Source organism: Erythranthe guttata, chromosome 11 (genome assembly GCF_056151865.1).
Source record: "Erythranthe guttata isolate IM_541 chromosome 11, IM_541, whole genome shotgun sequence".
Classification (NCBI taxonomy): Eukaryota; Viridiplantae; Streptophyta; class Magnoliopsida; order Lamiales; family Phrymaceae; genus Erythranthe; species Erythranthe guttata.
Window position 1 is genome coordinate 4,790,026 of NC_142543.1, and position 27,475 is coordinate 4,817,500.

Here is a 27,475-nt window from a genome sequence, read left to right on the forward strand (position 1 = left end):
CCTGACTTAGTTTACGTGTCTTAGTCTTACATGTTTGATATTCAGGTGTTCATCTTTACGTGACAGGGACTCTCGTCCATGATCACCTACTCGCGTGCAGAAACCTACCTTCGTGTTCCCGTTTAATCCACCAAGGTGAGTGATACAACATCAAATACTATTATGTGTTTTGAATTATAATTAATTACTAAAAAATGAAAAAAAAATCCGGATTCATTCGGTTCAAATCAGATTTTTTTATTTGATTTCGAACATATATTTTCATTATAATCTCAAAATTCTATTTTTATTTCGAATGAACTTGAAATTACTTTTTTAGTTACGAAAAATAATTCATCCAAAATGAAAAGTTCCGGATTCAACCGTGTCGAATCTAAATTTTTTCTTTTTATTTCGAACCAATATTTTCATTTTATTTTCAAATATTTTCCGGATTCAAATTTATAATTCATCCAAAAGGAATTCAAAAAAGAACAAAAAGAATAGCAAAAACAATTTTGCTCCTCCAACTGGGTTAATATAGGGCCAGAAAATGTCACCTCCCAACGCCGCCGTCAATTTTTTTTGGCTTCAATTTCATTCAAAATATTCACATGCCACGTGTACACATGTTGGAGAGATATTGGGTTTTGAGATCCTACACCGGGTAGATCTTTACCATTCATATACACACAAACACACACACGCCCACATTGGTATGTGTAGATCAACGGTAAAAAATCACCCGGTGTAACCTTCACCGGGTGTAGGATAGATAAAACCATATTGCACCAGTGTTACAGTCAGAGAATATGTAGGGGCCACTTGTGCACTCTTGGAGGCTATTTTAGTATTTGGGAAAATGAGGGATTCCCCAAATTATGAAAATATCTATGAGGAGGTCTAGGGGTGCAAGTTGGAACGGATTTTCCAATTTCCGCCGGTTCCGATCCGAAAAGTTCTGATTTTGGAACAACTTTTTTCATCCGACTTCCGAAATTCCGATTTCCAAAATTTTCCGATTTTTTTGGATTGGAATTGGAATTATATAAAATAAATTTGGAATTTCCGATTTCCAATCCGATTTAATTCCAAAATTAATTCTGAAAAATTCCGATTTTTTTCCGAAAAATACACCTATAAATAGTATATATTATATAATACTTATTTTCCGAAAAATACACCTATAAGTTTTGTTTTAGGATTTTGACATAATGAATTGTTGTTAGAAGTTTTATTGGATATTATGCTTTGTTTATTTTCATTTATTTTTTTGAACTGAAATTTAGTAGTTATTAGTTTTACTTTTATCAACGTAGATGCTCTTATTTTCGAAACAATATGAACATTTTAGAAAATTTCGGCTAAGTTTTGAAATTTTAAAGCTTATGTGATTTCCGATTTTTTTCCGAAATTCCGAAATTTCCGGGCCTTTTGGAATTGGAATGAATTTTTAGATTCCGAAAATTTTGGAATTGGAATTGGAATTGATTTTGTACTTCCGAATTTTTTGGAAATTTTCCGAAAATGCTAATTCCGATCCGATCCATCCGACTTTCACCCCTAAGGAGGTCTAATGTTTTTTTTGTCCTAGTTAAAAATCCAAATTCTAATATTAATTTGGCAGATATATTGGACAACTTAAATTACATGTTTTGCCATTTTATTTACAATTTAATACCCTAACTCACGACTCAAAATCGGATCATGATTTCTATTCTCTCCCTCTGAACTCTCGTTCTCTTATCTCTCTCCTTCCACCGCCACTTTCTTTTCTCTATCTCTCTCAACCCACGTTCTCTTCTCTCTCTCGCCTCCCACCGCCGCTTCCCCATCGCATGCGCAATCTTCGTCGCCACACCTCTTTGCCGTGCCGAACCGCCAAATCGCCGACTTGAATCTCCATAGCCGGTGTGATCGGATCTTGCTGCAAGGTTTCATGATTGTTATTCCTTGATTTTTTTATGATATAGTTCTACAAAGAACGCCTCGACGCCCTTCAAGTATATTTTTCTTGTATAGATAGATCATAGATATATGTATCTAATTTTTTATTGGAACAAAAATTGCGGATCTAGAGTTTGAGTTTGAGAATAAAAGTGTGTAATTGGAAATGAAAGAGCTGCATAACGACATAAAGATGCGCTCGATTTAGACATGGCAACTCCAATATTTTTTACCCCATATTTTTAGTCGACCAATTGTGTACACACAAGAATATTGGCTTATACAAATAAAATTCATAAACCCCAAAAACAAAATTTTACAATTATCAATATTTGTATTATAAATCACCTCACAACCAACAAATACAAATAAAATATACACAAACATATGCATATGTAACTACATGTACCATATGTAACTAGTAATGTATAGTAATTTATAGTAATGTATACAATCTGCAGAACTAGGGGAAGTAAACGAGCCGAGCCGGCTCGACAAAGGCTCGAACTCAAGCTCGAGCTCGAGCCCAAATTTAGTTGTTCGACAGCTCGCGAGTCGGCTCGCGAGCTGCCTTTTTTTTTTTTTTTATAAATATATTATTATTATTATTATTATTATTATTATTATTATTATTATTATTATTATTATTATTATTATTATTATTATTATTATTATTATTATTATTATTATTATTATTATTATTATTATTATTATTATTAACTAAATAGAAACATTAATATTATTATAGTATTTAAATAGAAACAAATCTATATTACTTAAATAATTCATAATAATATAAAATATTAATAATAATAGAAAAATGAAAAAAATATATAACTAGAGTTCATTATTTATTTTATAATATTTTTTTATTTTCCTATAAATAAATTTTAACAAAAAATTAAATGATTTTAATAAAAAAAAATTAAATAATAAAAAAAAATTAAAAAAAATAAAAATTAAATGAGCCCGAGCTCGAGCTCGCCAAAATTGGCTCGAGCTAGACATTAAAAATTAGCTCGATGAGCTCGAGCTCGGCAACATGGACTCGAGCTGGCCAAAAGAGCCGAGCTCGGCTCGTTCCCACCTCTATGCAGAATACTGTAACTTGTAGCATATATAACTTCAACCAAATTTTTTGACACCTTCAAGGAGAGGATCAATGGCTTCCAATACGCTGCAATTGCAAAATTAAAAAAAAAAAAAATAGTGCAAATCAACAAAAATAGAAGAAACATCAAAACACTCAAAAAATCAACAACCACACAAAGATCGAGCGATAGAGAGAGAGGCCATAGCTGCGAAATGGTACGAATTTTAGGCTAAACCGCCAATGACTCTTCACCCCAAGCACCTCCTACAAAATCCAAGTCGACGTCAACGACCACAGGTTCCGCTCTTGTAGATGAAAAAAAATTATATAAACAAAATTTACAATAAAAAAATGAACGAAATAACCATAAAAATACAGATCTCGACGAGAGGAATCCAACGGTTGGTGGCCCGTCAAATTTCGACTGCCGGAACACAAATTACTCCTCCGAAATGACCCAACATCGTTGAAATATGCGCCGAATAAAAAATAATTGCAGAAACAGATCGAGTGCTCCAAGCTGAATGAAATTAGCACCAAAATAAAGAGTCCGAGAAGAGGAATCCAACGGTAGTTAAACCATCGAATTCCGACTACCGGAGAGAGTTATGACTCCGGAAAGCAACATCGCCGGTTGGAGATCTTGGGGGGCGGGATTCGGATCTGAGAGATGAGAGAGGAAGAGAGAGACCAATATAAGCTGACTAGGGTTTAAAACTGATTTTAAAGGGCATTTTAGGTACTTCAAATTGGCCCAGAAGGGTATATCAAATTATTATAAAAAATGAGGGGGTTTGCACTTTGCACTAGGGTGTAATCTCTTTGGTGGTTAGTTATATATTGCATATGAGGTGGGTCTCTAAAATAATTCCTACCAATTATTCACTTCGTTCCACAGCGGAGATCAAAAGAAGACCCGAAATTTTGTGAACAATCTGGGGTCGAATTTGTGGATTCTCAGATACGAAGATATCAAATGAGTTGCATCAAACTCGCATGCCCATTAAACCCAAGTGTGGTATTTAAAACGTCTTCCGAGTTATATTGCGAATTTTTTAGATAAACCTCTTAAAGAATTAGAAGACCTAGTATACTCTGATGTGATTTGGTTAAAATTTGTCACTTTAAAGAAATATTTTTATTTCAGATTATCTGTCACTTTACAACTCTAATATTACATTAATAGTATACTGTGATATGATTTAATTAAAATTTGTCACTTTATATTTTTTTTTTAATTATCTGTAAAATTTACAGCTTCAATATTACATTAAGTCCATTTCCCCCTATTTTACCCATATTTTTTCATTTTTTTTTCTCTCTTATCACCTTATAAAATGATTAAGATTATTTTATTCTTTTTAATATATTTCTCGTAAAATCAAGAAACATTTATCAAAAAATTTAATAGTTAAGCTAAGCTCAAAAAAGACAATTAATTAACAATTGTTAGAAAATGAAGAAGAAGACAACATAACAAAGAGAACATAAGAGTAAATAGAGAGAATGCAATATGTATTTCTCTTCTTCTTCTTGTATGTAAAATACATTTACATTGTGTTGTATATATAGTACAAAAAAAACCTCTCAAAGGTCAAGAGTTACAACACTTTTAATGATGAATAATGGTGGAGATGATGGTGGGAGTTATGGTGGTGGTAGTGGGAGTAATGGTGGTGTAGTAATGGTGGTCATCCACACTTAAGAATTCATAACACTCCCCCTTGGATGTCCACCATATATGGAGTATGCCTCGTTAAAAACCTTGTTAGGAAAACCCAATGGGACAAAACCTAAACGAAGGAGAAAAGAGTACATATCCATTTAAATCTTGAGAGCATAACACTGCCTCGTTAAAACCTTGCTAAGAAAACCTCATTGGGACAAAAACTTGGACGAAGGAAAAAGAGTACAATGTTGGAATTATTGATCACGCTCCCCCTGAATTCGACATGAGATTGAGTTTGATCATTTTCTCAATGATTCAATGATAGATCTCCGACATATAGTTAATGATGATTGCAAAAATCATCTTTCTTCTTTAACTCGCGAGTTTAGAAAACTTCAATATTTCGGCGGCCTCTTTTGATATATTCAAAGATCGGGCAATCAGTGAATGAGGCTTATCACATAAAATGATGGAAACAAATTCCATAAAACAGATGTTCGATCTATAAAATTTATCCTTCAATTGATCTCAATCTCTTTCATCAAATATGCCTATGTGAGCTCTTCAAGAGCCTCACAAGACTAAGTCATTCATATATCCACACTTAAGAATTCATAACAACAATAATAGTTTTACAGTTTAAATATGTTGCTAGTATCTTTAATTTTTAGATTGATGTAGAGAATTAAAAAAAGAAAAATAAACTTACATATTCCGTATGATGTCACACGTTTTCAGTTCTGGTTAAAAGCGTGTTTCCTTGTTTTATTTAAGGAATAAAAGAAAACGGCCGCACACCACCGTAAGTGCGAGCCAATCATAGCTAAGCTACTTTCCTTCTAGTCGTACCTGATTGGGCCCAAGAAAGAACTAACGTGGTCTGCTTCGTATCTACCCAAACCCACCCCCCCCCCCCCCCCCCCCCCCGCCGCCACGTGTACACTCCTTTTTTTTTGGATAAGTACGTCTACACTCCTTTAACATTTCTTTTCTATTACATATTATATATTATCAATATTAATAGTACACAGACGTCAGTAATCAGAGTATCTCACACACACACACACATAATCAGAGTATTATTTAATTATTTTTGTTTTAAAATAAATTATCCACGGTTCACCCATACTTCAATTCTCCCCCGATTCAGATTCCCCCAGCTTCTCTTCTAGTAAGTGCGTACTCACAACATACACACACACTGTGTGAGTAACAAAAATCTGCCTGCTTCTTTTTTATCCACAGAATAAATATTCAATTCCAGAAGTTTTATTCTACTTTCTCTCTCTCTAGAAAAGAAAAGAAAAAAAGGAAAAGGAGAGAGAGAGAGATTTCCGAAGATGGGGAGAAAGAAGCTGGAGATGAAGCGAATCGAGGAGAACAGTGCGAGAATGGTTTGTTTCTCGAAGCGAAGAAATGGTCTGATTAAGAAAGCTAAGGAATTATCTGCTCTCTGCGATGTCGATGTGGCCGCTGTCATCTTCTCCAACAGGGGAAAGCTTTATCAGTATTGTAGCGCCGATAGGTAATTAACACCACCTAATTTTTTTTTTCTTTATTTTTTTAATTCTGTTTTTGTTTATATATATATAGTTGAAATTTGTTGGCGTTGGTGAGAATTTCAAAACCCTAGTTCTCATATTCCCAAAATAGAACTTTTGGAGGTATTTTAGTAACTAGTTCATTTTTTTTTTCTTTTTTTTGATGAGAAGTAACTAGTTTATCTGTCTTTTAGAGCATTTTAGAGCAATTCTAGAAGAGATGAATTAATAAGGGGATCGGATAATAAAATTGCAATTTTGATACTTGAAAATTCCAAAGTACTCCTCCGGGTGGTGAAGGAATTTGAGGTGCAAAATTGCACCTAGAAATGAAGAGGACTCAAATATTCCTTAAAAATAGCTCCTGCAATTCCAGTGTGACAAAATAAATAAAGAAATCTCAACATATTACAAACATAAAGAGAGATAATAATTTTGTTTGATAACTATGAGCAAGGAGCACTTTTTTTTTTTTTTGAAGTATCAAAGCATTACCTCAAGCATCAATTAATTGTTTGATACTTCATTTTGATATCTACCTCCCCATTGAAGTTACTCTTGGGTTCTAAAAAAACAAATTCCTTTAATAATAATAATAATAATACATAATGATGTATTTTGATTTTATTATATATTTTTTTAGAAAACGTGTGTTTTTAAAGGCACACAACAATACTAGGAGTGAGCAAAAAAATCGAGAAACCAAAAATCGAAAAAACTGAGCCGATATGCACCGTCCCGACTTAAAACTGTATATACGGTAATTTTTTTGAAAAATCAAAAATATCGGTTTGTTTATGGAGAATAAAAAAATTGCAGAACTGATTACCCGAACCGAACCGATTTATACAAAAAGACGTTGTTTTGATATATACTATAAATGTTTACCGTCTTCCGATGTAATGAAAGTCCAAACTCACGGTTAATCAAATGTAAATTTTACGCCGAACCAATAGACGGAACCGAAAATGAAAATAAACCAAATTGATACCGAAATCGATAACCGAAAACCAAAAAACCGACTAACACCGCCGAACCCAAAAAAAATCGACATGTTCGGTTCTTAAAACATGAAAAACCGATATTATCGGTACATGTTTGTTTTATTGCAAAAACCGAGCTGTACCGACCCGTGCACAGTACCCCTACACAACAGTAGTGTTTGTCATTCAATCATTGAATATAGTTTATACTCCATATCTGTTTGACAGTATCCTTCGGGGAAAAAAACTTAGTATTTGTTAGTTAATAGTTATATGCTTTGAGAGCCATCTTATATATTGTCACGAGTTATCCTCGTGCATATGACAACGTTTGTTGAATCACATTTAACTTTCCATCTTTGTATAACGTTGCATAAATTATTTTATAGTAAAATTATTATTTGTAAGAAATTATTTATTTAATGCTTGTACGTACTTTGACAAATTTAATACGAGTAGAGAATATTATCGTTATTCAACACGTACAATTTATTTATTATTCAGATAATAAGAATATTGTTTTATTCTCTTTACCATGTAAAGTATAATTTCAAATAAATTAATAAAGGAGCATTAATTTAAAAAAATAGGGAAGGACAATAAGAGCAAGCTGTTACTTAAAGGTGTGTTTGGTATTTTTGAATGTTAAATAATGAAGTTGCATTGTTTGCAAGCAAACAGTTATTTTTAATTTCTATATGAAATTATATGATCAATTAAATAAAAGAACAGAACATTCCTATATATTGAGTATATTTTTATTTTTTTCATTTGTGCTTTTAATTTAATATAAATGGTAGGGTAAATAGCACTTGACCCTCCTATGGTTCGGACTTCGTGCTCATGACTCTCTCGTGTACTTTCATTAGTATAATAAGCACATGATCTCTTTATACTTTTAATATAAGTTCATAACCCCCTATGATATTTCACTTGGTAAATAAAAGATAATGTTCAACAAGATAATACACATAAAAGTTCAATCTTTTAGCACACACTATGGATATTATCAATTTTTGGTCGATTGGTCACGTTTTAATTTAAAAATCTTTTAGCACACACTATGTTATTGGTTGATTGGTCACATTTTAAGACTCGTATATACATGAAAATGTATTTTTATTTATTTTTTAATTGAAAAAAAGAAAGAAAAAAGAACAAATGGATATTCTATGTACTAGCAACATATTGTTTGTTTGTTTGTTTGTTTGTTTGTTTTTAAGGAATGAATATTCTATGTACTAGAAAACTTATGAATGTTTCCTTTTCAGCTTTCCAACATTCCATGTTTGTAAAGTACATATGATTTTGTTTCTTAGTGAATGATCATGCCATTTCTTGTTTGCCTTAACTTTATTCCAATTGCATTTTTATTCTTCTTTTGGTTTTACCTCAATATTATTTTGTTTTTGCATGAACATTATAATACCTTAATCAAGTTTTTATTGTTGTTGTTATTAAACAGCATGGCGCAGGTCCTGCAAGAATATCAAAGTCGAGTCGAGAGTGACAAAGATGGTTGCGATACAGAGGTCAGATTCACACCACGAACAATCGATTTTGGAAAAAAAAAAAAAAAAAAAAGAAAAAAAGATGGTTACTCGAGATTGATATTGTATAAATGGGGATCATTACTGAAATTTGAAATATTATCACTTATCAATTAGGGAAGATAATTTCTTAATTTTTCACGAGTGTTGTATGACTGCTGGTCTTTTGTCATTTAATCTGATAGGAGGGATATATCATAAAAGAAAGAAAGAAAGATAATAGGAGTTTGGTCGGAAAATTCAACTTCGCTTTCTTATATGCATAGATGGGTGATATTAGTAGATACAGGGTTTTGATTGATGTTTATGCGTTGAGATATGTGGTGTTCGGAATTTTTATTGACATCGGCCTCGGGTGATGTTTGAGGCCTAATAATTCTTCCAAAGATAGAAATAAATCAACTAACGGACGTGATTCATTACTTGGAACTAAAGTAGGAAGGCAATTTTCTTGTTTGAAGTAAAGTTTCTAAGACTCATTTGGATGATAGGATTTGGAGAAGGGATTTCAAATCCATAATAATAAATCTCCTGCACTCGTTTGGATTGAGGGATCTGATGAAGAATTTCAAATCCACACTAGTCCGTTTTAGTTATAAATTGGGTCATTTGTGTGGATTTCAAATATCTCCAAATTGGAGTCATTCTAAATCGTTCTTTCAAATTCATTCCCCAAATCAAATAATTCCTTAGGACAGAGGGATTTGAAATCCCACACAATTGCTCAAAAAACAACTAAAATGATGGCATTGGATATGAAATTCCTAAATCAATTCCTTTTCAGCCGAATGTACCGTAAGTTTAATTTTTCATTTGCAATCCCATTTTTTTTTAATTCTTCATTTACTCGTTTTTAATATATGCTTTATCTCGTCTACGACTCTCTAAGTCACTATTTGTTCTCTAGTGTTCCTTTTTTCGAAAATATACTAGTTTCATGCATGCCTACAAAATCTGGTGAGATGGAAGAAGATACTTTGGTAGAGATGGTTTTGAATATATTGCCGTTTCCTCACTCTCTCTCTCTCGATCTGTGATCTCTTAAACTTCTAACATGTAACGATAAATTAGTCGACCTACATAGTTGATTTTAGTCGACCACCAACATCCATTCATATATACATTTATTTTATTTATTTATATACGTAACAACATATTAGTCAGTAGTCCACCTAGCTCTGAGGTCGACCTACCTAGTTAACCATATTAGTCGACACAAAATTAGGTCTTGGTTTGAACACAAAGTGCAAAAACTAAAAAGTTTGTTGGAGAAAAGACGAAAAAAAATGGAGTTAGAGGAACATTTGTATAAAGTTTGGATTCCGAGTGAAGATGAAATCAAAATATAGGGTCAAGTTCAAATTTAAATTCGCTGACTAAGGAGGTTCAATCAAGACATTACAAACATGTCTTATGTCTTATGTCTAATGAAAATTGGTTTCAGACAGTTATCTAAAGTTGCCCCTAATATATTCCGATACTTTACCAATGCTCACCTTAAGTTGGAACTGCTTAAGTTACGTAACACTCCACTCGAGCTTAGAGTCTATGAATAAGTAGATATTATTAGTTCATGACTACAACAATTTCTTCATTAGCTACGTACGGTTCGCACGAGTAGCAGAATTGATAGCAGTGTAACAAAAGACGGAGCAATAAGAGCTGTAATAACAAGATTAACAGCATAAAAGACAATAAGAAGATTGTCACAAAACGAAGAGAACTACTCGGAAATTATGGTTTCAAATTAGATATTGAGATTATTTTCAAAATTTTCGGGTTTTTTTTCTTCATTTTCTTCTTTTTGGTTTTTGAATAGAAAAATCCAACTCTCTCTGGATACACTCGACAGTCCGACACCATGTTAAAATAGAAAAGGCAGGGTTGGTCAGACAAAATATTATAGAAATGCCAGAAATATAATAATATTATAGAATGAGCCGACTCTATTTATAAGAGATGGGAACATAGTTGTAATAAAGAAGAAGTTGTTCAAAAAATACATTGTGAACGATGATTAATTTCACAAGGTGATTGAATGGCAGGGTCTGTACTCCAAAAATGGCGATTATCTTACATATGGTGAGCTTCTCAAAACTGTTGGAAGGTAACTTTCGATTTTTTTAATAATTTTATTTTGTTTTTGTTGAAAAGATTTCGGGGGGGTTGTTTACTCACAAGTTATGTTTCTTCCGATAGTGAACTTAAGGAGCCACGTGTTGAGCAGCTAAGTGTGGCGGACCTTGGGCTCATGCAGAAACAACTTGAGACTGCATTAATGGAGATACGTTCGACTAAGGTTTCATGTTCACTCTCGATTATTTACAGTCCCTTTGTATATTCTACTAATTTGTTTACTCAATGAATTGAAGAAAACAAAAGTGACCCCAAACATATAAAGTGCATCTAGACCAGCAGTTCGTCTGCTAATAATGTTTTTCTTCGATTGCCTATGTTTTTTTTTTTTTTTGTTTTTTTTGACCAAGCAAAGCTATGATACAATTGTCTTACAACAATGATATTCTTGTTAACTTTTATCTCATATATTTTGTTCAAGAGCCAGCCAGTTCTCAATGAGAGTGTGGTATATCAATGCAATTTCATGAACTAGAGAAGTTGAATTCGTATGGTAGTTTTTGTTTACCTTTTTGATGAGCTGAGCGAGCTTATGTGGCAAGAATGTTCGAACCTCTTGAACATTAGTAGACTTCTTTCCAGTTTCTTGTCAACCTGTAAAAACATATTAAACTTAATTTCCATTCATACAACATTGTGATGTCAGAATTTATTATGCAGACAAAAATGATGACGGATGCTCAGTCAAGCCTTCAGGAAAAGGTGCGCAAATCTATTTTTGCCACTATTGTATCCGAGTATTCTTGTGTGTGTGAAAAAAGATAAAAGCTTTTAGATGCTAGAGCATGTTATTGCGGAGAATTGGTTGATGTTAAGTAAGATAAGTGCTTATATTATGTGAACAGGAAAAGATTCTGGAAGAAGAAAAAAAGCATCTCAACGAGGTTATTAAAGTTGAAACCCTGAATTTAAATTATGATTACTGGATCATTTTATCACAATAATGAATTTATTTCACACAATTGTTTACATCTTATGCTCACAGATTGTTGAAGACAATAACTGCGCTAAGAAAAAGAAGGTGGTGGTAGATCTCAACATTGCCACAGAATAGAAGCATACAACACCGGACCTAGCTCGTTCGAACATTTATATGTAAAATAAAAATAAATTATCTGCAGAATCATAAAAATGCATGCAGGTATAAATAAAAGCTGCTAGAGGAATATCTACCTACCTCTTTACTCCGAGCGAGGCCCTTGTTGCATGGTATAAATAAGCTGCTTGAACTCTCTTCTGTATTCGAGCTTTTGTTAAATATTGCTCTGTTTTTAACGCTTGAACATATATGGGATATATGCTTTGCTTTATAGCCCACGCCACTTTTATCTGCAAACGTGGTCGAATAATTAGGCTTCCTTTAGTTGTTGACGTGGATTCACATTGCAGAGAAAGAAAAGAAACTAGATGAATGCATATTTTCCCGACATATTTTCACATTGCTCAATTTTGTTTATGAAAATAGAGTTTAAGTGTTGAGAGAAAACGAGCTTGCCCTGCTCATATATATGAGCAAAAGTTCAAGCGACGGTGAGATCTCAAAACAGCCATCTTAGCCAGTGGAACACATATAGTTTCTTGATTTTTCTGACCATAACTAGGAGTAATTGATTTATGCATCATAACTAGTTCCACAAGTCGCCATTTTAGCACTCAAAATCCTACACGAGTCGAAAAAAATTCAATATTATTAGGAACGTAGTTTTCATGTAGAAGAGACCAAGAAAGAGAGAGATATTTAGTCGGCCCAGCATTTAGAAACATTGTGCTCCATGCTACGTGTTTTTGATGAAAATAGAGTAAAGTGTTTTGGAGCAAGACTAGATTTGGCCTTCTACATAGAAAAGAGTTGAGGAAAAAAAACCGAGCTTCCCCTACTCATTTGAGCGAAAGCTCAAGCCATGGTGAGATGTCCAACTAATTGGTCCAAGGTTGTTGGAGTTTGATTACCCTACAGACCTAAATGTGGCACTGTCGAGTTGGTTTTCAAACCACGTAAACAGTTACCAAGTCCGACTAATTAGTTCAAGCAATAGACCAACTTTGAAAATAGAGATTATTTATACATGTTAATCGAAACTATGCTGAAAGCATACTAGATGGGCATATAAAGTAGACCCGCATGAACTCTTTATTGCATAGCATGTTGCACTGCATAGATGCGACTCTAGACGAACATGAGATGTGCCCACAAAAACATTATAGTGCAAAAAGAAGGAAGAAAAATATATCAAACAAAAATAACAATAGTTAAAAAAAATCTCCCTGTCTAGTACCACATTCGACAATTTGATTTTAGCTCTATTTAAATCTTGATTCATGTATTGAACCGAACCGCATTTGTACCAATATCGTTCATACACCTATTATTGAGCCTGATTAGACCTTTTGTGAATCGCTTTTCTTTTGTAAACCGCACAATGTTAAAGTCTCAAAACAAATAAATAAATAAATGCACCTAATACTCCATGTTAAATAAGATAAAACTCATAAAATGGATTCCGTTAAGTCCCGATGAAGGTCCACCCCTAAAAGGCAAAGTGATTCTTCTTGTTAGTCATTTTTTCAATCACCTTTAGAGTGGTTCTATTATTTTCTTGAAATTGTAGTCGAGCAAAGGGACTTAAGATGTTAAAATTTGTAAGAGACAAGGAAACGTACCTTTCGAACTTGTTTCCAAAATCCAAAGTACTCAAAACTAGCACCAAACAACCATTGGAAACACATTGCTTCATTTTGCCTTATCTTTATATTCTAGCATATATTCTAACACCGATTTTAACTCATTAGTTTAACAAAAAAAAAAGAACAATTCACGGGGGTGGAATATCAATCTTAAATGCTTACTTTAATATCAATCTTAGGACTCTATAGATACGCCTAACCGTTTTTTGAACACATATATGAAGTATAATATATGGATTTCCCACTCTTTACGATTTTAGATATCTCTATCACATGCATAAGATGCAAAATGCGCTTCGAATCGAAATTGTTGAAACGAAAACATATTTGATATATAATTCAATACTACTATTTCTGTTTTGCAAGCTCGTTAAAACTAGTCTCTCTCGTATTTGCAGGACACGGAACAAAAGAGTGCAAGACGACTTTCACCATTTTAAATAAATAGAAGACACCATCAGAGCCAAAGGAAGAGCAAAAAAGTACATATCCTGCCAATTTTTACAGCCTTGTATTTTATTATATAATACACAGCTTTATATATATATAAATACATATTCCTCTACAATTCTGTATATGTATATAGTATATACACATAAACGCATATATATGTAGTACATACATGGATCTGTACACGAATTCAGACTTATTCACACACACACACACACACACACAGTCATACACAGAGATATAAATTTATCGAGCAGGTTAAAAACGAAGAGAAAATAGAACATCACACAAGAATTAAAAATAAAGGAGCGTCGAATGAGTTAATAAGCTTACATTTTATGCCAAGTTTGAAGCTTTCTCTCTCCATATGCGTCAAAAAACCCTTTCCACTTGCACAAATTAGAAAAAAAATTAAAATTAAAAACCCTAAAAAAAACCGCATCTTCACCCACCCCCACACCTCACCGCCTTTGGATAGAGGATTCAAGCTTCCATTACCCCGAATTTCTGCCGCTATCTAAAAGTTGGTATGGCGAAGGGGTAGAGAGAGAGAGAGGGAGAGAGAGAGAGAGAGGGTAAAGAGGAGCTATTGTGTAGCCAAGTGGCTTGGTGGCTTATATTATTATTTTTATTATTTATAAATAAATTTATATTTGGCAAACACCAGTTAACCCTTCAAAAGATTGCCCCTTTATTACTTGTTCAAATTAAACGCACTACACGTGGCAGTCAATGCTTATCACAAGTATGGAGTAAACTGCAAATACTACCCCTGTGTTATCTCGAAATAGCAAAAACCCCCCTGTGATAAATAAACTAGCAAAAACCCCCCTGTGAAATTTAGTAAAAGGCAGAATCCCCCCTAGCTGATTTTTTAGACTTGAAATGACAAAATTGTCCCTCAAAATGTATTTATATATATACATATTATATGTATATTTATTCTTTTTAATTTATTTGTTTAGAAATTAAAAAAAATAGTAAACAACTAAATTGATTATTTTTTAAATAAAATAATTAAAATATTTATAAAATATAAGAATTTATTAATTGCAAGACTCCAGGGGTATTTGTGTCTTTTTATATCAAGTCAACCCTCAAATAGTTCCATAGGGGGGTTTTTGCTATTTAAATAATTTCACAGGGGAGGTTTTTGCTAGTTTATTTATCACAGGGGGGTTTTTGCTATTTCAAGATTACACAGGGGTAGTTTTTGCAGTTTACTCCACAAGTATGTATAAATATCCATCAAATAAAGGGTAAATTCCACTTTCCCCCCTTGTACTTTGGCTCGATATCACTTTACCCCCTTCTACTCTCAATTGCATCGATTTGCCCCCCTGTACTTGAAAAATTGTCTCAATGTGGCCCTCGCCGTTAGTTTTCAGACCTTTGACCTTAACACCGTTTGATCTAAGTCTGAAAATTACTAAAAAGTCACCCCTCCCAGTTTAAATAATTATTAAAAAAATAAAAAAAAAAATAAAATAGGTAAATAATAAAAAAATTCGATGAGTCATGAAGAACAAATGACTCTGGTAGTTCGATGTGTAGATATTTCAGCCGTGCCGATAACAGTAAAAGAGTTTTTTGTGCAATTTGTGAAAGTGAATGACACAACTGGCTTGGGACTTTTTAATGTACTTAAGGATGCATTGAAGGCTCTTGAACTTGATATTGCTGATATAAGAGGGCAATGGTATGATAACGGAGCTAATATGAAAGGAAAACACAAAGGGGTTCAGAAAAGACTGCTAGAAGTCAATCCGAGAGCCTTTTATACACCATGTGGTTGTCATAGCCTAAATCTTACACTTTGTGATATGGCAAGTTGTTGTACCAAAGCTGAATCATTTTTTGGAGTAGTGCAACGCATTTACACCTTATTTGCATCTTCTACGAAGCGGTGGGATATTTTGAAACATCATGTGCAAGAGCTTACACTTAAACCATTATCTCAAACTCGTTGGGAAAGTCGTATTGGAAGTCTTAAAGCTATTAGATATCAAGCGCCAAAAATTCGGGATGCATTACTTGACTTGGCAAATAGTGGGGAAGATGCCAAAACAAAGAGTGAAGCTAATTCTTTGGTGATACATGAACTTGAAAATTTTGAGTTCTTGTTTGGCATGGTTATTTGGCATAATTTATTGTTTACGATAAATGTTGCTAGTAAAATGCTTCAAGCTGAAGATATGGATATTGATGTTGGTATTAAACAACTTAAGAGACTTATTTGCTTTTTTGAAAGTTACAGAGAAACTGGATTTTTAGCGGCAAAGATTGAAGCTATTGAAATTGTAAATACAATGGGAATTGAGCTTGTATTTCCTCAAAAGCGCATCATTCACATGAAAAAACAATTTGATGAGAGTTCTAGTGAAAATTTGTTACAAGCAGCCGAAGAGAGCTTTAGGGTTAACTATTTTCTCTATGTGGTGGATCAAGCTCTTTTGTCACTTAGTACGAGGTTTGAACAACTTCAAATATATGAAGAGAAGTTTGGTTTTTTGTTTGACTTGAAGAGGCTAAAATCTATTGATGATAAAACTTTGAATGATTATTGTGTCAAGCTTGAAGAGTATTTGAAATATGGCAGTTGCGATATTGATGGGATTGATATGTCTATGGAATTGAAAGTTTTGAGATGTACTCTGCCACAAGAACTTAAAAGGGCAATCGAAGTGTTGAACTATTTACAAGTTATAGATGGTGGTTTTCCGAATACATGGATTGCTTACAGGATCTTGCTAACGATTCCGGTTACTGTTGCGTCAGCTGAGAGGTCCTTTTCAAAGTTGAAGTTGATTAAGTCTTATCTCCGATCAACCATGTCGCAAGAAAGATTAAATGGACTCGCTATGTTGTCGATAGAAAAGGATATAGTGAAGAAGATTGATTACACTGGTGTAATTAGTGATTTTGCTTCATAAAATGCTAGAAGAGTAATGTTTAAGTAGGGGTTTTTTTTTCTGTTGCGGAATTTATTCATTATTATCATCTCTGTTATGGATTTTTTTTTTGGTTATTTTAGTGATTTAATTATAATTTATTAATTTAATGAGAGATTTGTACACAAATATATATACAATGAAAAAAAAGTTAAATAATATTAAAATGCGTGAGGGCCACATTTTTTTAGTTCGCTTAGGGCCCCGAAAATGTTAGGACCGGCTCTGGCTAAAGATGATTTGAAAGGCATTATGGCATTAAGATTTTCCAAGGTTTAGCCAAGGGTTAGCTCATGACCCCAATACTCCTCGTATTTGGTTTGGTATTTACCGTACATGACTTCAAAAGTCATGATGATATTATTGAGCAAACGTCTTTAATTCCGAAAGTTAAATATGGGTTAGGAAGTTCAAAAATGCATTCCGATTTTGGAAATTTAAAAAAAAATATCATTTCTTTTTAAATTTCCAAATAGTACAAAGAAAATTCAAAAGAAAGTTCAATAAAACCATTTGTAGGAATAACAAAAGGAAGATGAAGTTTTGGATAAAAAAAAAAAAGGTAAATAGCACTTAACTCCCTTGTGGTTTGAACATTCTACACATGACCCCATTATGATATGAAATCAGGCACATAACCCCCTAGTGGTTTGGACATTTTACACATGACTCCCTTATGGTATGAAATTAGGCACATAACCCCCTTGTGGTTTTGACATTTTGCACATGACCCCCTTATGGTATGAAATTAGGCACATAACCCCCTTGCATAGAAAACTGGAAAAAACTAAATTACCCCTAAACAATAAGGGCTTTGTTTCTTAAAAAATTAAAATTCGATAACAATTATAATATAATATATTATATAGAAAATAGTAAATAATAATCATAATAATAATATTAAAGCTTTGAAATATGTAGAATTATTTTATCGAATTATAATTGAACAAAGAAATCGATATTTCATAATTAGCCTTTAATGACGCCTTAACGGCACCTTATTATGACAGGCTTTAAAATGAGCCACAATAGGTATTCTATTGAGACGCCTCTACGGACACATGTTTCTTTTTTATTATTTTATTTTATAAAAATATATTTAATGACGCTTTTGAATAAATCGTTATAATATATTATTTCTATTGAGAAAAAAAATTTAATACCCACTCATACGCGTAAAAAATAAATAAATTCTAAAGTTAACCTATTAACAAATCTTTAAATTTAACAATCCCCAAACAAAGTTTCCACCCTATTCTTCTGCCCTTTCCCCTCTTATCACCAACGTGCAGTCTCCAATTTTATCTGCAATTTTGGTTTTTCTCCAACAAATTGCAGACTCCAATACCCGTCAAAGAAGAAGATTATTTTCATATTTGGGCAACGACATGTTCGTTCCGTGGAGATTTCATCGAGATAGATTGAACACTCAACACTGTATCTAATTTCGGATACGGATCGAAGAATCCTATTTTTTTTATTCGATTTCATGGAGATAGGTTAGTAATTCTGTTTTTCCTCTTATAGTTTATCCCTAATTTTAGTTGAATTTGTTATGCCGCAGTAAATCTGAGTGCGGCATGACGAAGAAGCTCGATAGTCATTACCCCGCCGTAAGTTTTTTTTTTCTCTCCTATTTGTTTTTTACCTTTTTGACTTTCCTTCTGTTGTTGCCCTTTTTTTTTTATCATTGGGTTTGAATTGTGCTCGAATTAAAAAACTGAAAATTCAATATGTGCAACTTGTTTGTTTGGGGTTAATGATTTTATTGATGATAATATTTCTAGTTTATAGTTGATTTTAAATTTTATAGATTTGTTGAGATGCATAGAGTATCTATTGTATTTTACTATTTATTTAATTGCTTCTTGTATTTAATTTAGTTTATATAATATATTTTTCACATTTGCTAATGATCTAGTAAATGAACTAAAGCTTAAGATAATAAATTTGTAAGTTTGAGTGCTTCATTCTGATTGCGATTGTTGTTTGTGCAAATTTAATGGTTTTGTTTTTAATAGTCACATATGTTTTTTTGAGAAAATTAGGTGTATCTTATTTGTAAGGTAAAAAAACTTTTCATCTTAAGCAATGTATAATGGTAATTATAATTATTGTATTAACATTAAAATTCAAGGACATAATTTTTAATGCTTGGATTTTTTAATGTTTGATGTCCATTAACCTATTTTGAGTACATAGTGTTGCTAGGAGATGCTAAAACATCATAAAGATGCTGGATGAACATTCTTTTATATTTTGATTAATGTAGTTTTTTTTTATTAAAAAATGTTAATCATGGAACCTGAGCTGATATACTTGATATTTATTTGTTTGGAATAACAATACTGATGATTATTTTAACAGTAGTTCCTATTTTATAAGTATACGTTCTAGTTTTGTTGGCAGCATATGGAACTTGAGTGACTTACATGTATTCTATATAGTTTTACTTTTATGTTTCTCTATAAGATTTGATTACTGTACCAATTGACCATATGCACATAACCTGCATAACAAAATGTTCATAAATGTATTTTATGAAGAACAACTTTCCGTGAGTACTTAAGGTTAATGTATTTTCCGTGTTTGCTTTTTTACCTGTTTATAAAGGAACAACTTTTAATAGACGAAATCAAAGAGGTGAATCGGAAGGTTCTCTTTTGATGTGGGAAAGACGTGATTTCTTGTTTCAGGGAAACTTCACTCATTTTGATGATAAAGCAAACTTTGTTCAGCAAGATAATTCAGAAATGCAACTTGTTGTCGAATTAATGGTATGAATTGAAGTTTATCTTCTCTTATAATTATAATCGATGTTCAATTATCTCCCAAGAACTTATTTATAATATGACTATTCATTTTTCCTTGATTTATTTTATTCTTTTAATAGGTCATCCCAAAAGAAGGATTTTGATGGCAAGAGATTTGAATTGTCAAGATTGAGCTTCCAAGGTCTGATGCATGCTATTCTCACTACAACAAAAAACACCTTTTAAGACACTAAAAAATGCCCTAATATATACTGTTTTGAGACACTTATACTTTTAGGGGCAAATAAAATATTTGTCGCGTAGTTGTGTGTCGCAATAGCCTTTGGGACATTTATTATATGTCCCCATAAAATTGGATTTTCAAGACAGTTATATATGTCCCCATAGAGTATTTTTGAGGCACATGTATATGTCATATAAATATATCAATATTGGTAGCTAGATATATTTGTTGGGACACTTAATTTATTCTGAAGACAATTTATATATGTCCCAACATTATAATATTATATCATTTATGAATATAAATATATATATATATATATATATATATATATATATATATATATATATATATATATATATATATATATATATATATATATATATACATTAATATCCGATCCTATTATAATAGTTATACTCCAACAACAATAGACACAACATTGAACTATAAAAACAAAACAAAAACTTTAACATTTTCAACTATCATTTATCAAAATTCAGCTGTATTTGAACATTAGAGTAAACAAATACTTTCTACAGCTAATCTCCATAGTCCTGAATCATTGATCGTAAAAATACAAAATTACAATATCTATAACTCGCTTTAGTTTTCTAGAAAATAATGAAAGAACCTCTTGGATAAAATTCAGTGTCCTAAATTTAGCTCCCACCATACGTTAGGAACATCAATGATAAAACTCGTCACTCAGAGCAACCTGTATATACAAGAATATACATAAATTAGTATAATAAGAAACCAATACAAGTTACAAATACCATGGTCAATATTCAATACATGATCTCTTTTACAGTATTTTTCTCATTCTTAATTGGTGTAAAAATAGAATAACTTAAAAAATACCTAGAAACTAAAATTAACAGCAAAGAACGCGAACAAAGCAAAGAAGAAGATTAGTAGAGCTAGTCAATCATGTACGACCCCAACATCATTAATTTAGCGTAAAGTGTCTGTTCTTAACGATTTAAAAATATAACTTTGTGTCCCTTCTGGATCAGTATTAAAATATAATAATGGTGATCAAGTGAAAAAAGACTGGGGAAAAGGAGAGCATACCAATAAGAAGATTTGGAGTTTTATCATCCAGGGCAACAGGAAACTGCACTCACAAGATATGCATTAATGAATACAAGAAACCCAAGTTACAAATACAATATTATTAAAAATACATCGAAAGGTAGATATTCTAAAATATCCTTCAATCATATATATGAATATAGCTAACATTACATGTACCAAAAAAACAAGTAGCAAGAGAGATCGAGATAAGACGATTACCAACAAAAACTTATGATCTATAATCAACTAAATCACTCAACACCAGAGAAAAAGAAAAAAACCAAATAACGAGGGTTACACAACATTTACTCGAATGAGATTTCCAATTGTCTCTATTCAATTCCCTGAATGACATTTCCAATTGTCTCTATACAATTACCTGGGAAATTATTCTTGCATCAATTTTCACCACCTATTGAATATATCTTTAGATAAAATTTGCAAGATTGAATTAAATTATTTAGATAAGTAAATTGGGGAGCAAAATATCGGCTCATGAAATGATTCCTGACATTGCATGCTTAATATTTTGAATATATATAGTATAAATAATAAAATGAAAACTAATCAATTGATTAAAGAGTCAGATTATTTAATACAATACATAATAATAAAAAAATAAAAAAAAAAGAGAAGAAGATCAACAAAACTAGAACTAAAATTTCTTACAAGAAATGGAGACGAGTTGAATAATGAAACATACTCCACAAAGAATTCAAATTGAAGTAAAATATTAGAGTATTTTGCTAAAATTATTTCCTTTCTTCAGCATAAACGAATCACTACTACTCCATTACAATTGAGAACATAATAGCATTTTAATTTCTTTAATATAAGAATTTATCCTTTCTCCTACAATTCCCCTATCCCATGTCGAACAATCACAAGGCTTGTATAGAGAATCAATAACCAACATATTCTTATTCCCAATTTTGATGTTTATAGACAGATATATATCGAATTATTTAGAAGTATAAATAGTTAGGGCTTGAATTTAAATTATTAGGAAGAATTTTTTTCATAAGGATAAGCGTTCAAAATCCATTACCATAAAGAAGAAAGGAATTGACATGATTACCTTATGCGTCGTTATCAGGATGAACAAAATATTATTTTCTTCTCCTCCATCGTTGTGTTGCGTCGTTGTTGGAAGAAAAATATGCAGTAGGTTTTTCTTGTGAAAAATGGCTTAAGTTGGGAATTGGGTTGGGGTTAAAATTATTGAGGCCCGCAAATCTTATAATGGATTGATAAGTGTCCCAACAAATTTAAGAAATGAGGAAAACAGTTAAGTGTCCTAATAAATTATACTTAGAGGCATTTATAAAAATATGTCCCCAAAAATAAATGCCTCGATAGATCTTATAAATAAGAAAATTTTATAAGTGCCCCAACACATTATCTTTGAGGCATTTTTAGAAAAATGTCTCTAACCAAGTGTCGTAATATCTACATTTTGTTGTAGTGTCTTGCATAACATTGATGTTCCGGGTTACTTTGTAATATTTAGAATGCTATTGATTTTTGACCTCTAAAATGTTTTGAGGTGTGAATAGAGTAAAGATGCTATTCTGTACGCTACTGTCGATGTGTTTTAGGCAAATCAACAAATAAAATTGTTATTCAGCTATATTCAGTCATTAATATTCTTTCATAATAGATAATGATTTTTTATTGAATTGCTTTACGGATAATTGATTGTCCTGGTATAGTAGGCAAGTGAAGAACCAAAATAGTCTGATAGCATTTATCCACGCATTTGTGACGTTTTTATTTGTCACAAGAATGTCTGTTGCGACGGTTTAAACTGTCACATATATAGGCTGTTAAAGTTGTTGGAAAGAATTAATGTGACACCACTAGGCGTCACAAAAGTCCCTTTTGGGACGAGCAAGGGCGTCTTTAAAGAAATGTTTTTACGACGTCACCAAAGCGTCACAATAACCTATTACCACGGCCACCTATGTGACGCTTTGTATAGGCGTCACAATAGCAAAAGCGTCACGATAGCCGCTTTTGGTGACGGTTTACGGCGTCCCGATAGATGGTTTTTCTAGTAGTGTATATCGAGTTTAATCCTTTTATATTTGATTTGTAGCATATGAGATTTTCAAATTGGTTTCTAGAATTGAATAAATTGTCAATCGTACAATAACTAGTATTATATACCTTTCGTGTTGTAAAATTAAAAAAAAATACAATAATATATTATATTTCTCATTTTACAAAAACATACATTAAGCTTTTCATTTTGTAGAATAGTTATTTTTATATTAAAAAAAGAAATTTTAACTTGATAGAGTAACCAACGAACAGTTGGCATGGTATCAATTTTGCTAAATTTTAGGGGTAATTTAGTCTTTTCCAGTTTTCTATTCAAGGGGGATTATGTGCCTAATTTCACACTAAGGAGGTCATGCGGAAAATGTCAAAACCACAAGGGGATTATGTGCATACTTTCATATCATAAGGTGGTCATGTGCAAAATATCCAAACCACAAGGGGGTTAAGTGCTATTTACCCCCTCCGTTCCTAAATAATTGTCACTTTTCACTTTTCACAAATATTAAGAAACTCAATAAATATATCTTGATTTTAGAAAAATCATATAAAAATGACTAAAACAACCTTTAATATTTAATGAGTTATAAGAGAAAATTAATGAATATAGTTTTATTAATAAGGTTAAAACAGGAAAAATGCATTTAATGCAGTATTGGAAATCTAAAGTGACAGATAATATGGAACAAAAATATTTTTAAAAGGAGACAGTTATTGTGGAACAGGTGGAGTATATCATAAAAACTATATTATGAAATTATAAAATATATCATAAAATTATATTTTATATCATACTAATAAAAATAAATAATAATAATAATAATAAAAATAATCATAAAAATAATAATAATAAGAATAATAATAATAATAATAATAATAATAATAATAATAATAATAATAATAATAATAATAATAATAATAATAATAATAATAATAATAATAATAATAATAATAATAATAATAATAATAATAATAATAATAATAATAATAATAATAATAATAATAATAATAATAATAATAATAATAATAATAATAATAATGATAATAATAATAATAATAATAATAATAATAATAATAATAATAATAATAATAATAATAATAATAATAATAATAATAATAATAATAATAATAATAATAATAATAATAATAATAATAATAATAATAATAATAATAATAATAATAATAATAATAATAATAATAATAATAATAATAATAATAATAATAATAATAATAATAATAATAATAATAATAATAATAATAATAATAATAATAATAATAATAATAATAATAATAATAATAATAATAATAATAATAATAATAATAATAATAATAATAATAATACCAATATTATAATATTACTTATGGACTAAGTTTAGGAACTTGGAGACCAAGTTTATACTAGCTACGTGTCATTTCCTTGTGAATTGATTATTTTATTAATGATGACAAAGCTTGTAATACTTTGCCTATAAAAGGACCCATCTGTTAATGAATAAAATTACTCTTCTTTAGCAAACATTTTCCTACACTTCTTACAGCAATTTACTTTTGCAAAATTTGTGTTTTGCTTAATTTCTTTATGCGTATATATATATATATATACTATATACAAGTATAACTAGATTATTTATTCTATAACACGTTATCAGCACGAGATTTTGCTCGATAGGGATTTGCTATTTTCGTATTCTTCTTTTTATTTTATTTTACGAAAATCCAGATCCTCAATCTATTGTCGAAATGACAAACGAGAATGATTAGCAAATACTTCAGTATTTTATACGCTATCATTTCTCAAAGGATATGATGGATTCGTGTATATTAATCTATTGCTTATTTATTTGTTGAATTGCTGCTGAAATTTATATTTCCAATCTTGTGGATCCCAAGCAGATCTGTGGGCCGACTTAGAGGCCAAGATATAAAATCCGAGCCTGATGCTCGTGGAGTTGGAGAAATAATAATCTCAGTTGAAGGTCGATTTAGAGACTATGAGATTAACTCCGAGCACAAAGCTCGTGGAGTTGGGGAAACAATAATCTCCGTTAAAGCCAATTTAAAGGCTATCAACTCCGGGCATAGTGCCCGTAGAGCTTAACAGAGACCGTATAGAGGTCATACTATAACTCCGAGTGAAAAACTCGTTGAGTCAAGACGTTGGAATTCCCGTCAAATAAATATTTAATATAGCTCCGAGTCTAAACTCGTTGAGACAAGAAAGCCGATTTAGAGGCTAAATCATAATATAACTCCGAGCCTGAAACTCGTTGAGTCAAGACGTGATAATATCCGTCAAAAGCCGATTTAAAGGCCAAATATCTGAAAACAACTCCGAGCCTGAAGCTCGTAGAGTCATAGACGTGGTAAAACCCGTCAAGAGCCAACTTAGAGGCTATTGATCGCAAGTCCAAATTTAAAGGGTTTTTGGGTTATTTTGTACCCATTGTATATAAATCTCTCTTGGAAGGTGTGATTCCCAAGAATGAGTTGTTTTGAATAAACCCACATGTACATATCTCCCTTGGAGGATAAATACCCGAGGTCGAACCGATTTTGATACACGTACATGAAAAATATGGACAAATATGACTATTGCCTACTTGATAGTGCAACTACACACTCAATATTCAATAATAAAATATATTTCTCGAGTGTGACTTTGTGCAAGGCACAAGTGAAAACCATAGCAGGTTCCGCGGAGATAATAGATGGCTCCGGGAACGCAACAATAGTGTTGCCTAATGGTACCACTTTGCATATTGAAAATGCATTGATATACGGTAGATCATATAAGAATCTACTGAGTTTTAAAGATGTGAGACGCAATGGGTATCATTTAGAGACACTGGTTGAAAATACCGTGGAGTGTCTATGCGTCACATCATATGTCATGGACAAAAGAATTGTTCATGAGAAGTTCGAAGCGACAGCTTCTGGACTGTATTGTGTCCAAATTCGAGCTTTCGAATCCTATGCCACTATGCCATGGAAACTTGTTAATCCCGATATACACGGGTTATGGCATGATCGACTGGGTCACCCAGGAACGACTATGATGCGTAGGATTGTACAACATACTAAAGGACATCCATTAAAAGATACAAAAATCTTGATGTCCAATGAATATTTCTGTGAATCATGTTCACAAGGAAAGCTCATTATAAAACCTTCCATTGAAAGGGTCGGTTACGAATCACCATCGTTTTTACAACGTATTCATGGTGATATTTGTGGACCAATACACCCTGCAAGTGGGCCATTTAGATATTTGATGGTTTTGGTGGGCGCATCTTGTAGATGGTCCCACGTATGCTTATTATCTACGCGAAATGTTGCATTTGCGCGTTTGCTAGCACAAATACATCAAAAAGTTTTGATGAGTATTGTGCAGCACTAGGAATAAATGTCGAGCACCCAGTAACATACGTTCACACTGAAAATGGACTGGCGGAATCTCTGATTAAACGCGTCCAAATAATTGCTCGTACTTTGCTGATGAGATCTAGACTCACTAGTGCAACATGGGGCCATGCAGTATTGCATGCATCAGCACTGATTAAATTACGCCCCACTGCTTATCATATGCATTCCCCAATGCAATTGGCATTAGGCTTTGAGCCCGATATTTCGTACCTTCGCACATTTGGTTGCGCTGTGCAAGTGCCAATTCCTCCTCCTCAGAGGACTAAAATGAGTCCACAACGCCGACTTGGCATATATGTTGGGTTTGATTCACCGTCGATTATTAGGTTCTTGGAACCAATGACGGGTGATTTATTTACCTCTAGATTTGCGGATTGTCATTTTGATGAGACATTATTTATACCGATTGGTAAGGATATTCAGAATATCCGTGATAATGATAAACAAAAACCAATCGAGAATCTCACATGGTGTGAGCAACATTTATCTCATCTCGACCCACGTACCTCTGAATGTGAAAATGAGATCCATAGAATCATTCATTTACAAAATATTGCCAATAGACTTCCTGATGCATTTAATGATGCCAGTAAAGTCACGAAGTCTTATATTCCAGCTGTGAATGTGCCAGCTAGGATCGCTGTTCCTGAAGAACATGCGAAAATGAATGATGATCCCCCACGACAAAAACGGGGTAGACCTATTGGATCAAAGGACGTTGTTCCTAGAAAAAAAAGGGGAAAATCAATGAATCCTCAAATGAGGCGATTCCTAGTGAGAATGTTCCAGATGAATCTGTTGAGCCTGATATCGAAAAAGCGATATCAAATCCCAGGAATACCGAGAATCCCATAAGTTATTGCAGTGAAATATGGGATAGAAATGAGATAATCATCGATAATATTTTTGCATTCTCGGTTGCACAAGAAA

General features: G+C 32.1%; 2 protein-coding genes and 3 long non-coding RNA genes across 8 annotated transcripts; 3 read left to right on the forward strand and 2 right to left on the reverse strand.

Annotated features, from left to right (window-relative positions):
• Nucleotides 1-5,729: 5,729 nt before the first annotated feature.
• LOC105957992 (agamous-like MADS-box protein AGL27) lies at nucleotides 5,730-12,208 on the forward strand. 3 transcript variants are annotated; one of them, XM_012981985.2, is made up of 8 exons: nucleotides 5,730-5,859; nucleotides 5,982-6,213; nucleotides 8,678-8,744; nucleotides 10,808-10,869; nucleotides 10,962-11,061; nucleotides 11,559-11,600; nucleotides 11,744-11,782; nucleotides 11,884-12,208. In XM_012981985.2, exons 2-8 carry the CDS (start codon nucleotides 6,029-6,031, stop codon nucleotides 11,950-11,952), a joined length of 564 nt encoding a protein of 187 aa, XP_012837439.1. In that variant the 5' UTR covers nucleotides 5,730-5,859; nucleotides 5,982-6,028; the 3' UTR covers nucleotides 11,953-12,208. The 3 variants fall into 3 exon arrangements, with proteins under 3 accessions (XP_012837439.1, XP_088681853.1, XP_088681852.1); XM_088825727.1 differs by having other exon boundaries at nucleotides 5,772-5,863; XM_088825726.1 differs by lacking the exon at nucleotides 5,730-5,859 and having other exon boundaries at nucleotides 5,885-6,213.
• LOC105957993 (uncharacterized) lies at nucleotides 11,986-14,691 on the reverse strand. The gene is made up of 2 exons (XR_016034488.1): nucleotides 14,367-14,691; nucleotides 11,986-12,227 (listed from the first exon to the last, which is right to left on the reverse strand). It is a non-coding gene; the product is annotated as an uncharacterized LOC105957993 (long non-coding RNA).
• Nucleotides 14,692-15,562: 871 nt separating this feature from the next.
• LOC148766837 (uncharacterized) lies at nucleotides 15,563-16,985 on the forward strand. The gene has a single exon (XM_088825586.1). It carries the CDS (start codon nucleotides 15,563-15,565, stop codon nucleotides 16,964-16,966), a length of 1,404 nt encoding a protein of 467 aa, XP_088681712.1. The 3' UTR covers nucleotides 16,967-16,985.
• A 1,218-nt stretch (nucleotides 16,986-18,203) lies between these two features.
• On the forward strand, nucleotides 18,204-20,267 carry LOC148766838 (uncharacterized). 2 transcript variants are annotated; one of them, XR_016034326.1, is made up of 3 exons: nucleotides 18,204-18,597; nucleotides 19,598-19,761; nucleotides 19,878-20,267. It is a non-coding gene; the product is annotated as an uncharacterized LOC148766838 (long non-coding RNA). The 2 variants fall into 2 exon arrangements; XR_016034325.1 differs by having other exon boundaries at nucleotides 18,207-18,597; nucleotides 19,681-19,761.
• Nucleotides 20,268-20,429: 162 nt separating this feature from the next.
• Nucleotides 20,430-22,260, reverse strand: LOC148766839 (uncharacterized). The gene is made up of 3 exons (XR_016034315.1): nucleotides 22,140-22,260; nucleotides 21,059-21,101; nucleotides 20,430-20,699 (listed from the first exon to the last, which is right to left on the reverse strand). It is a non-coding gene; the product is annotated as an uncharacterized LOC148766839 (long non-coding RNA).
• Between the last annotated feature and the right edge of the window lie 5,215 nt (nucleotides 22,261-27,475).